Source organism: Mus musculus, chromosome X (assembly GCF_000001635.26).
Source record: "Mus musculus strain C57BL/6J chromosome X, GRCm38.p6 C57BL/6J".
Classification (NCBI taxonomy): Eukaryota; Metazoa; Chordata; class Mammalia; order Rodentia; family Muridae; genus Mus; species Mus musculus.
Genome location: NC_000086.7, coordinates 37,126,763 through 37,139,034, shown reverse-complemented (window position 1 = coordinate 37,139,034; position 12,272 = coordinate 37,126,763). Strand labels below are relative to the sequence as shown.

The 12,272-nt window shown below is 43.0% G+C and overlaps 1 protein-coding gene across 1 annotated transcript in view; it reads right to left on the bottom strand.

Annotated features, from left to right (window-relative positions):
- Nkap (NFKB activating protein) overlaps positions 1 to 12,272 on the bottom strand; it is a 23,984-nt gene extending 11,712 nt beyond the window's left edge. The window contains exons 1-4 of the mRNA NM_025937.4: positions 11,660 to 12,272; positions 7,977 to 8,057; positions 2,453 to 2,523; positions 2,143 to 2,283 (exon numbers count right to left, since the gene is read on the bottom strand). Coding sequence (NP_080213.3) covers positions 2,143 to 2,283; positions 2,453 to 2,523; positions 7,977 to 8,057; positions 11,660 to 12,039 — 673 coding nt within the window. The 5' untranslated portion in view covers positions 12,040 to 12,272. The remainder of the gene's footprint in view (positions 1 to 2,142; positions 2,284 to 2,452; positions 2,524 to 7,976; positions 8,058 to 11,659) is intronic.

The window sequence follows — 12,272 nt, the reverse complement described above, 5'->3', positions numbered from 1 at the left end:
CAAAAAGAAACAACTCTGTGTGTGGCAGAGGAAGACTATGTCTTCCAGATTCTCAGTAGAATGAGAGATGGTAATGAAATGGGTATAATCTGGCTGACAGAGAAAAGCAGGGGGTGCTCTGTGGATCCACGGGAGTCTGAAAATCAGCCAGTGTACCAGCAAGATGGCTCAGTAGGTAAGGGTGCTTATTGCTGGGCTTGGGGACATGAGTTCAATCCCCTAGACCCTCTTGGTGGAAGGAGAGAAACTTCAACTCCTCAAAGTTAATCTCTGATTTCCATATGTATACTGTGCTATGCACATCTACATACAAACACACATCTACACAAAATAAATGAATAAAATGTAACCTAAAGCATGACTGGTTTGGGAAGGTAACTGAGGAATGGTTGACAGGGAAGAGGGAACTCTTAAGCTACTTGTTTTTTAACTCAGTTGATTACAAAAGCCCCGCATGTTCACTGCTGCGCTGAGTAAACCAAGGTAGGTGCAGGGAATAACTGGCTCTGAAGGCAGCAGGCCCACTGTACCACATGACACCCACTAATTATTAAAAACTGCAATATACAGGCAAATGGATGGAACTTGAGAGTGTCATCCTAAGTGAGGTAACCTAGTCCCAAAGGGACAGACATGGTATGCACTCACTTATAAGTGGACATTAGACACAAAATACAGGCTACCCATGCTACACTCCACAGACCCAAAGAAGCTAAACAAGAAGGAAGGCAGGCACAAGCGAGGATGCTTGAATCTTACTCAGAAGGGGGAATAAAACTGTCATAGGAGGCAGACAGAGGAAGAGAACTGGGAGGGAGAAGTGACAGGGGACGGGGAATGGGATAGTTCAGATCAGGTGTGGGGAGGGACAGGACAAAGGGCCAGAGGGCTAAGAGAATGAGAGGAAATCTGCAGTGTGAAGGGAGGCATCTCAAGGACATGCCAGAGAGCTGAGATGGACAGGCTCACAAGAATCAATGGGGGTGACCTTAGCCGAGATTCACAATAGTAGGGATATGGATCCTGAAGAGGCCACCTCCTATAGCCAAGCAGGAACCCCAGTGGAGCAATAGAGACACCAACACACCCACAAAACTTGTGACCTAAAACTTATCCAGTCTACAAGAAATGCAGGAACAGGGATGGAGCAGAGACTAAGGGAATGACTAACCAATAACTAACCCAACTTGAGACCCATCCCATAGGCAAGCACCAATCCCTGACACTATTAATGATAATGATACTCTGTTATGCTTGCAGACTGGAACCTAGCATAACTGTCCTCTGAGAGGCTCCACTCAGCAGCCGACTGAAGCAGATGCAGACACCCACAGCCAAACACTGGACGGAGCTCAAGGACTCTTATGGAAGAGTTGGGGGAAGGACTGAGGTCTCTGAACAGGATAGGAACTCCACAGGAAGACCAACAGAGTCAACTAACCTGAACCCCTGGGGCTGAGTCTGAACCACCAACCAAAGAGCATACACGGGTTGGACCTAGCTTCCCCCCACTACATATGTAGCAGATGTGCAGCTCGGTCTTCATGTGGGTCCCCCAACAACTAGAGTACAAGCTATCCCAAAAAAGCTGTTGCCTGTTTGTGGACTCCATTCCCCAAAAAGGCTACCATGTCTGGACTCATGGGAAAGGATTGTGTTAGCCCTGAAGAGACCTCATGTGGCAAGGTTGGGAGATACCCAGGGATACTTCCACCCTCTCAGAGAAGAGAAGAGGGGATGGGAGAGGAGGGACTGTGTGAGGAGAGGGCCAGAAGAAGGCAGAGATTTGAGATGTAAAGTGAATTGAAAAATTATAAGTAAGTAAATAAATAAATAAATTGGAATAAAAAACCTAACATAGCCATAATTATGGTTATAATTCAACAAATGTTTAAAAGCTGAGGGGCTAGAGAGATGGCTTAACAGTTCAGAGCACTGCATGCTCTTCCAAAAGACTTGGGTTTGATTCCCAGCCCCCACATGGTGGCTCGCAAGCAACTGGTAACATCAGTACCAAGAGATCTGGTGTCCTCTTCTGGTCTCCACAGCCATCAGGACTACACATGCTGCACAGACATCCACATAACATGTTTAACAACTATAATATATTCTAGGATTTGCAGAATGATACGGCTTTCTTACCGCTGGAGTCTGTGTCAGATTCAGAGTCACTGTCGCTATCTTCAGAATACTTTTTATGTTTTCTTTTAGATGACTTTTTCTTTCTCTTTTTCTTGGCTCTGTCTTTTGAATGACTAGATTTCCTTTTCTTCTTCTTATCATCTGTTGTAAGTACAAAAGGGAAATTAACTTCTAAAGAAGTATTTCTATATTTGAATTACTGAACAGGAATAGCTAGTTGGTAGTTTGAGTAACAGCAAAGTAGTTCACTTACTTACAAACATACTTTTGAAACTTATGAATGAGTAAGTCCCTTATTTTATAAAATTACCTTCTGAACTAGATGCTGAAGTAGTGCTTTTCTTTGGTTCTTCATCCTCTACTGGTGTATGTTCATCAGAGCTGAATCACAGAAAATGATTGTAAGAAATATGAACCATAGAGTATTAAAATATACTTAAAATTTTCAGTAACAGCACTCATTACCTAGAAACCTTTAAAGGCAAGCATTTTTTGAAATATTATTATTATTAAAATCTTATATTATTATTATTATCATTACATTTTATCTTCTGTATATAGGCATTTTGCTTATATGTAGAACTGTGCCCAGTCCCCACAGAGGCTAGAAAGACATCAGATCTTCTGGGATTGGAGTACAGACTAGCCTCTATGTGGGTCCTGTGGTTCAAACCCAGGGTCCCTGAAGAACAGTCAGTCCTCTCAACAATTGAACTCTCACTCTAGTTCCCAAAGGCAAGCATTTTTGTAAGCATATATTCAACAGTGTACCACCTTCATAATAATAAAAGGACATACTTACATAATACTTTTAAGTTTACACAGTACCATTAAAAAAGAAATATGTAATATTTATATTTTTTGAAGAAACTCCCAAGTTAAAAGTTGAGAAATAGAGAATATAAGATCAAGAAAGGACAAACATAGCCAAGCGTGGTGGCTCATGCCTTTAATCCCAGCACTAAAACCAAAAGAAAAAAAAAAGAAAAGAAAGGACAAACATGAAGATTAAAGGAAGAGTGTGTGATTTTATTATTATTTTTTAGCTGCAGGAATGAAACCCAGACCTACAAAAGTCCCAGGTAATTGCTTCCTCACCAAGCTATATCCTAGCTCCATACTTTCATTTTAAGTAGGTGAAGGATATGTGCTAGAACAATCCCCATCTCCCCAGAACTACAGATTTTGTAAAAATAAATTCTGAAAGTAAGTTTTTGTTTTGGGGGATTTAGAAATACTATTTTTTACATTTCACTTGTTTAGAGCATTGGCAGCAGGCAACTTTAGCTGCTGAAGCGTCTCAGTGTCTGGATAGGTTTCTTTGGAGACAAGGTCTCAAGCCTACACTGGGGTTGAACTCTCTCTGTTGCTAAGGATGACCTTTCACTTTGACCCTCCTGCCTCTACCTCTGCAATCCTGGGATTATAAATCATGCACCATCATGCCTAGTGCATTTAGTACTAGAGATCAAACCCAGGGTCTTAAGCATTCTGGATAAGCACTTCACCAGCTCTTATCTGAGTGTGCCCTGCACCTGCATAGAACCTGAGTTTGATTGCTGGCACCCATTCTGGGTGGCTCACAATCACCTATAACTCCAGCGGCTTCAAGTCAGTCTGATGTCCCTGGCCTCTGGAGTCACCAGCACCTAGATGCACATACCCATGGAAAGCCACATGGCACACAAAACTAATAAAGACAGCTAGACATGATGATGTACGCCTTTAATCCCAGCACTCAGGAGGCAGATGAAGGTAGATCTCTGTGAACTTGAGTCCAGCCTCATCTCCACAGTGAGTTTCAGGCCAGTCCAAAGCCACATAGGGAGATCTTGTCAAAATAGTAAAGAAATATTTAAAAAATAATTCTTTGGGACAGCCTTTAAAACGTTAAAATGCTTTGGTGGTACTAAAGGAGTATTCTCATATTCAAAACTTTTCAAAAGTTTTGAAGATCGAGTCGGGCGTGGTGGCGCACGCCTTTAATCCCAGCACTTGGGAGGCAGAGACAGGCGGGTTTCTGAGTTCGAGGCCAGCCTGGTCTACAGAGTGAGTTCCAGGACAGCCAGGGCTACACAGAGAAACCCTGTCTCAAAAAAAAAAAAAAAAAAAAAAAGATTTGAAGATCACACATGGAATAACAAGTATTATCTACCAAAATATTTTTAAGGGTTTCTTTTAACTCCCGTTTAATGCATTCAAGTATCTACCTATAAGAACAAGTTTCACATAATACTGCTTGATTGCTCTTACAGGTTTCTTGTTAAGAAAATCAAAGAGTGGAGCTGGGCATGGTAGCACATGCCTTTAACCCCCCACAGGCTACAGACGGCCAAGGCTACACAAAGAAACCTTCTCTCTTGAGGTGGACTTGGGGAGGAGTATGAAACAAGAAGAAGAAACTTCTCAGTAGCAGCGAAGACAAAATAAATATGGGGCCAACAAGTTAAACATGCTTGCTGTGAAGTTTGATCCATACTGGGAAGGGTCAGGAACTTCCACCTGTGTGCTATGGTACACACATGTCCCCCCTCCCTATAGAATATTAAAAATAATTAAAAAGTAAATAAATATGGAATAGTAAAAAAGCACATGGCCTTCAGAGTATTAGATATAGGAAGCTTTTTTTTTCTTTTTTTCTTTTTTCTTTTTGTTTTTCGAGACAGGGTTTCTCTGTGCAACCCTGGCTGTCCTGGAACTCACTCCGTAGACCAGGCTGGGATGACAGGTATGCACCATCACTGCCCAGCAGGAAACATTCTTTAAATGCCAGTATATTAATGTTTAAAACTCTTGGTGACCTTAATGATAAAAGGGATATAAACAAATGGGATGAAAACTTGGCTCAGTGGTTAAACACATTGGCTTCTCTTGCAGAGGACCCAAGTTGAATTCCCAACACCCACAAAGGAGCTCACAGCCATCTGTAAGTTCAGTTTCAATTCTCTCTTCTGACCTCTGTGGGCCCAGGGCTTGCATGCAGCACACCTATACATAATGTAGGCAAAACTTATACAATAAATGTTTTTTTTTAAAAAAAATATAGGCATAGGCAAGAAGTTTCTAAATAGGATACCAGTTATTCACTAAGTCCACAGGTCAATGAACGGGACCTTGTACAGCAAAGAAAAGCAGTTGCGTGAAGAGATGGCCTATAGAATGGGAGAAAATCTTGCTACCTATTACATCTTACAGAGGAGGATACCAAGAATGTACAAGTGGGGGATGAAGAGATGGCTCAGTGGTTAAGAGCAATGGCTTTTCTTCCAGAGGACGAGAAAAAAATGTTCAGCCTCACTATCCATCAGGGAAACGCAAATAAAAACTACACTCAGTCCATCTTAACCCATAGTCAGAATGACAGTCATTAAGAAAGTGACCAAGACGGAGCAGAGACTGAAGGAAGGACCATCCAGAGACTGACCCACCTGGGGATCCATCCCATATACAACCACCAAACCCAAACACTATTGTGGATGCCAACAAGAGCTTGCTGACAGGAGCCTAATACAGTTGTCTCCTGAGAGGCTGTCAGTGTCTGACAAATACAGAAGTGAATGCTCACAGCTATACATGGGACTGAGCACAGGGCCTCCAATGAAGGAGCTAGAGAAAGGACCCAAGGAGCTGAAGGGGTTTGCAGCCCCATAGGAGGAACAACAATATGAACTAACCAGTACCCCCAGAGCTGTGTCTCTAGCTGCATATGTAGCAGAAGATGGCCTAGTCGACTATCAATAGGAGGAGAGGCCCTTGGTCCTGTGAAGGCTCTATGCCCCAGTGTAGGGGAATGCCAGGGCCAGGAATCGGAGTGGGTGGGTTGGGGAGCGGGGGGCAGGGGGGAGAGGGGATTTTCCGAGGGGAAACCTGGAAAGGGGATAACATTTAAAATGCAAATAAAGAAAATATCTAATAAAAAATATTTAAAAAGAAAAAAAGAAAGCGACCAAGAACAAATGCTGTTGTGGATGCAGGGACAAGCAGCCTTTTCCACTCAGTGGAGATGTAAACTAATTCAGCTTCTGTTTCTCAAAACACAAACCAAACCAAAAAGACCCTGCACGGAATGTAGTTAGAGCGGTCCTGCGCATCTGCCTGAAGGACTGCAAGTCACCACAGCCCAGACACACACAGCAATGGAAACTGCAGCACTATCCAGGGACTCGGTTACCTGATCAAACTAGACAGCCTGTAACAACAGAGGCATAGATTTAAAATGTAGTATGTGCACACAGTGGAAATATTTTCAGTCAAAAGAAAAATGGAGTTGCATCACACAGGGGAAAACGAAGGTAAGAGGAAATAATCATATTGAGCAAGTTAGGCAAGTCTCAGAAATACGAATTTTGGGCTGACGAGATGGCTCAGCGGTTAAGAGCATTGACTGCTCTTTCGAAGGTCCTGAGTTCAAATCCAGCAACCACATGGTAGCTCACAACCATCTGTAATGAGATCTGACTCCATTTTCTGGACAGCTACAGTGTACTTACATATAATAAATAAAAAAAAAAAAAAAAAAAGAAAAATGGTGGTCACCGTAGCACTCACCTGTAACTCCAGCCCTGGGGAGAAAGAGACAGGAGGACCCCTAGGTCAACCAATCCACTTCACCATATCAGCACCAGGTTCACTAAGAAACTCTGTCTCAAAAACTAAGGTGCTGGACTGCCAAGATGCCTTAGCAGGTAGGGGCACTTGATGCCAATCCTAAAAACTTGAATCACATGTCCTTGACCCCACATGGTAGAAGAGAATCAACCTCCTGCAAGTTGTCCTCTGACCCCCACATGTGCTACTTGATCTTGTGTACGAGCAAGAGCATGCATGCACACAAACATACATATACACACACACAGAGAATAAATAAATGTAAATTAAATAAAATGTAAATAAATGCAAATCAATAGATAAGGTAGAAAAGAGATCAGAGACAATATCTGACTTCAAATTCTGACCCCACATACTCATTCACTCGGGCACACTCATTTTTTTTTTCCAGCTTTTGTGTCTGCTTTTCCCAGCTGACTAGTCCCTTCCCACCCTCAGGAGCGCCTTCTTTCTTAGGGAAATGCCTCCACTTGTAACACTTTTAAAAAATTAAAACTCTTTGTTATGCTAACACCTAGCAGTCTGATAGTGGGTTAGTAGGAGAAAACAATAAAAATAATACATATATTATTTTTAATAATGCATCTTTCTGAGTAGGAAACTGGAACTTTGTGCGGTATAATTTAAAGACAGCAACTGAGCCAGGCATGGTCATCTGGGCCAGTAATTCCAGCATTCAGGGGCAAAGGCAAGAAGATTGCTCTGGGTTTTGAGTCCTGCCTTGGCTATTACACAAAGAGTTCCAGATAGCCTGAATTACAGAATGAGACCAGGTCTCAAAAACAAAACAAAACAAAACAACCTCCACACACACACATAATGAATGTGCTAAAATCTACTAGCAGCATCTGTAATCATCACCCATCCTCCATGTGTTTTTAAATATAAGGGGTAAAATAGCATAAATCATAAGAAAGCAAAAAAAAAAAATCTGTTAAGTACTTGAAGCTCTTCACTTAAAAATTTTGACAGTAGGGCTGGTGAGATGGCTCAGTGGGTAATGGCGCTTGCTGCTAAGCCTGATGATCTGAGTTCAATCCCTGGGACCCACATGGTGGAAGGAGAGAACCGACTCCTGCAAGTTGTCCTCTGACCTCTACCTGTGTACATACACACATGTACAAATAAATAAAACGTAAGAAGACATAATTAAAAAGTATTTGACCGAAGACCAGGATTTAAGCAAATGCTATTGACATTTTAATTTTTTTTTTAAACACACTTACTCTGGTTCAGGATTCTTTGGGGAAAGTCCCCAAACTTCAGGAGCTCCCAATTCTCCAATCCTCTCTCTTTCACTTAATCTCCTAGAAGAGATAAATATTTAAATTATAACTCAATGGACTGTTTCCTAAATGTATAATAATAAACTCAACAGACGTCAAGTCTCCCAGTATTATTTTCATCATATATCTTTTGAGACAGGATCTTACCATGTTGCCTAGGCTGGCTCTGAACTCCTAGGCTCATGATCTAGCCTTCCAAGTAGCTGGAGCTACAGGGACACCTGAATCTATCTATATGTTTTAAAAAGTTAATTAAAACGTGGTTTAAGCCAGGCGGTGGTAATGCATGCCTTTGATCCCAGCATTTTGGAGGCAGAGGCAGAGGCAGAGGCAGAGGCAGAGGCAGAGGCAGAGGCAGAGGCAGAGGCAGAGGCAGAGGCAGAGGCAGAGGCAGAGGCAGAGGCAGAGGCAGAGGCAGAGGCTGAGGCAGAGGCAGAGGCAGAGGCAGAGGCAGAGGCAGAGGCAGAGGCAGAGGCAGAGGCAGAGGCAGAGGCAGAGGCAGAGGCAGAGGCAGGCAGATCTCTGTTTGAGGCCAACCTGGTCTACAGAGAGAGTTCCAGGACAGCCAGGGAATAACAGAGAAACCCAGTCTGAGAGCAGGAGAGTGGGGGAGAGACTTAGCTTAACTATAAACTCATTATGTAGGATTTAATGTTCTGATAGTAACGGGTACCAACTATAGAGTGCCTCAGCAACTGGGTAAGGACATCCCTTTGCTGAATGTGTGGCACATGTTCGAAATGTCCTCATTTCACTGTAAAGATTGACAGAAAGTCTTATATTTAAAAATAAATGCATTTGTTTATGTATGTTATAAAGATAAGGAAATCTTGATTTGAAAACTTTCAGTTTTCAGGAACCTAGGAATTAGTGAAGAAGATAAAGATGAAAGGAAAATAAAAGGGATTCGAGAAAGGAAGAAGAGTCTTCCTTGCCAGAAACTCTCCTCTCTTACCAGCTTTCCTTTCAGACCCTTTTGGAGGAGGACGCTCTCTACTCTTGCGGGGGAAGGGGACACTTTATTCATTTTATGTATGAGACTAATTCTGTTTTAATATTTACTACGACTCATAAACTTAAAATACAAACTATGGGCTAGAAAGATAGCCTAGAGGTTAAAAGAACATACTGTTTTTGTAGGGGACTGGAATTTGGTTCCTAGCTTCCTAGCTGGTTAGCCCTCAGCTACCTCTAAGCCCAGCTCCAGGAGATCTGACGCTTCTGGCCTCCCAAGGCATCTACACTGACATGTACATATCCACACACAGACACATACATACATATAATTAAAAATATAATAAAAATAACACTGAGTGTGCTGGTGGATGCCTTCAGTCCCAATACTTGGGAGGCAAAGGCAGGCAGATCTCTCTGTGTTTGCAGCCAGCTTCATCAACATGAGTTCCAGGACAGCCAAAGCTATACATAGTGACCTTGTCTCAATCCCCTCCACCCAAAAATAAATAAAATAAAAATAATTCTTTGAAGAAAATAATTAGCCTGAATTCCTTAAAGTTTGATGGCTTATGACTCACTTTTAAAAGTTACTACTGGGCTGGAGAGATGGCTCAGTGGTTAAGAGCACTGACTGCTCTTCCGAAGGTCCTGAGTTCAAAACCCAGCAACCACATGGTGGCTCACAACCATCTGCAATGTGATCTGACGCTCTTGTCTGGTGTGTCTGAAGACAACTACAGTGTACTCATATACATAAAATAAATAAATCTTTAAAAAAAAAGTTACTACGAAAGACCTATAATTGGCTTTTCTTTTTTTTAACATTTTTGATCATGAAAAAGGGTATTGATAACTACACAGAGAGAGACTTGGAGAATTTTGTATTTGGCCAAAATGGATAATTTAGAAAAGGGGTACAACTGTTTGTGGCTTCTGGGGGAAGAATGCCTGCCCAGCCATAAAGAGCACAGAAGTCTCATGTCTATTGCTCCTGTAATATGTTAAAATTTCTTATTTTAAAACACAAAGTCTAAGGCCTAGTACCATGCCTAAGACATAATTTTAATAGACAGAATAAACTTCATATCACCTAAAAGTACAAATGCAAATCTCATCCAATCACTTAACATTCCAGTAAATCCTTTACTCCTCTGAAACTGGATCTCATAGGACAGGGTCTAGCTAGTCTTCAACTCCTAGTGGTTCTGACCCTCTCTCAAGTGTTGGGATTAGAGACATGATCCTGGCTCAGCATTTGCTTTTCAACTGACACACTCCATGGGTACCATCCCAGAGGTCTCTAACAGATCAGGACTGTTTCACTTATGGATGTTATTACACCCTTAAAAGCCTTGTTACTGATTTCCCTGTCCCTTGTGGGCCGCTGCTCCAACTCGGGGCCTCGGGTTTGCTAGGCAAGCATTCTTCCCCTGAGCTCAGCTCCAGCTTCTGCGGATTTTTAATGATGAAGAAGCGAAGCTAGGAAAGGTCTCACTTGCCCAAGACCATCCTGCTTCACCACAAACAAAACCTTCACACTCAGGCAGGGCAATGCGGAAACTTGCCCTTTTTTTTTCTTATACTGTATTTCTTCCCCTGCTGGGGGAGGAAAAAAAAACATGAAGCATCTCTCAACTGTTGGAAAGTTAACTTGCCCCTCGATGCCTGTAATACTTGAAATTTTACCATTTTGAAACACATGGTACAGGGCCTAAGACCTAATTTTTAACAAGCATAATAAACTTCATACATATCAGATACTATGACTAATGCAGCAACATGAGCCTCTCTCAGGATATCACTCTACCTCAGGCCTACCTTGAATTAACTCTGTAGTACAGGCTGGCCTCGAATTACTTGTGACAGTCCTACCTCGGCTTCCTGAACGCTAGGATTACAGGAGTGAGACATCATGCATGCCCAGCTTTTGAATTTAAATATGTCTTGAGGCATGGCCTCATGTAGACCAAGGCGGCCGTAAATTTGCTACGTCGATGAGAATGAGTGTTCTGACTTGCCTCAAGAGTCTCACAGTTGTTGCTACTAAAGATTTGTGAGTCTTTTTAAACTAAGAATTCCATTAGAGGAAATCCAATCTCATTCCCACATTGGTTTGCATGGTCAACACGGCTGAGACCACTTGCCAAGACTTTTCCCAACATAGCCTCATCTAATTATTCTTTTCCCTCAAAACCAATACATATACTTAATTACAATACTTCCCAGTTCACTGCAAAACGTTTCCACTGAAATATCCTCTTGTCTCAATTTTTTCTGTTTGTTCATGCAACAAGAAACAGCTGCCATGCCTACCAAGAGGCAGGCACTACTAATTCTGTGATCAATAAAAGTCACAAACCTCTATTTCCGTTTAGTGAGGAATAAAGACAGGTGCACGGATAATGACACCAAGGCATACAATAGCCTCTTACTTTCCCAGTAGGGGTAAGTAGGTAGTGGGAAACCAGGGCCTCTTATGAAGGAGTCTAGGGATGAATGAAAATGTAAGTTAGAAAGGATAAATAAAAAAGGTCACGGGGTGAACTGAAGAAAGAGATGAAAAAGGTGCGAGGCGGATGGGAAGCGAAATAAAACAGAAACAATGAACAAGCTGGACTCAAAGGCAGGCAGAATGACCCAAGAGAGGGTGCGGCGATTTCACTCACTTCTGCCGGAGACTCTCCTCCCTTTCCTTGTCCAGCAGGCTAGGCCATGGCTTGTCGCCCCCGTAGGGACGCGAGTAGCCGCCGTAATAGGCGGACGAGGATGCAGAAGCAAACGGGGCGCTCCGCTGTGCCGAGGGCCGTTCGCGAGAGCGCGATCGAGAGCGGGAGCGGTAAGATTGGTTTCGGGAGCTTTGGCTGAAGCCACTCAGCGAATGACTGAGGCCATTCCGGTCGCCGAACCGAGAACAAGAGCGCGAGCGAGACCGGCGACACCGCGGGGAGCGGGAAGATTTGATGGATTTGGGGCTCCGCGATGGACTGCGACGCTTCGCCCCGGAGGCCTCCCGTTCAGGGCTACGCGAGCCCGATACAGGAGCCATGGTGGGGGAAGCTGAAGCTACCAAGGGGCGGGACAAGGAGGCGCTCTCGCGACCCCCAAAGGTCCCGGACACCTAGGGTCCTAGAGCTTGCAGCCGACCAAATCCGAAAAAAAGCAAGCAAACAAACAAACAAACAAAAAAACCAACTTGGAAACAGTTCCGTGTACAGCGGTAAACCCCTTCCCCCGGACCCAGAGTCCTTGCCGCCAACAGGAAGGGATTTGTGTACCTCT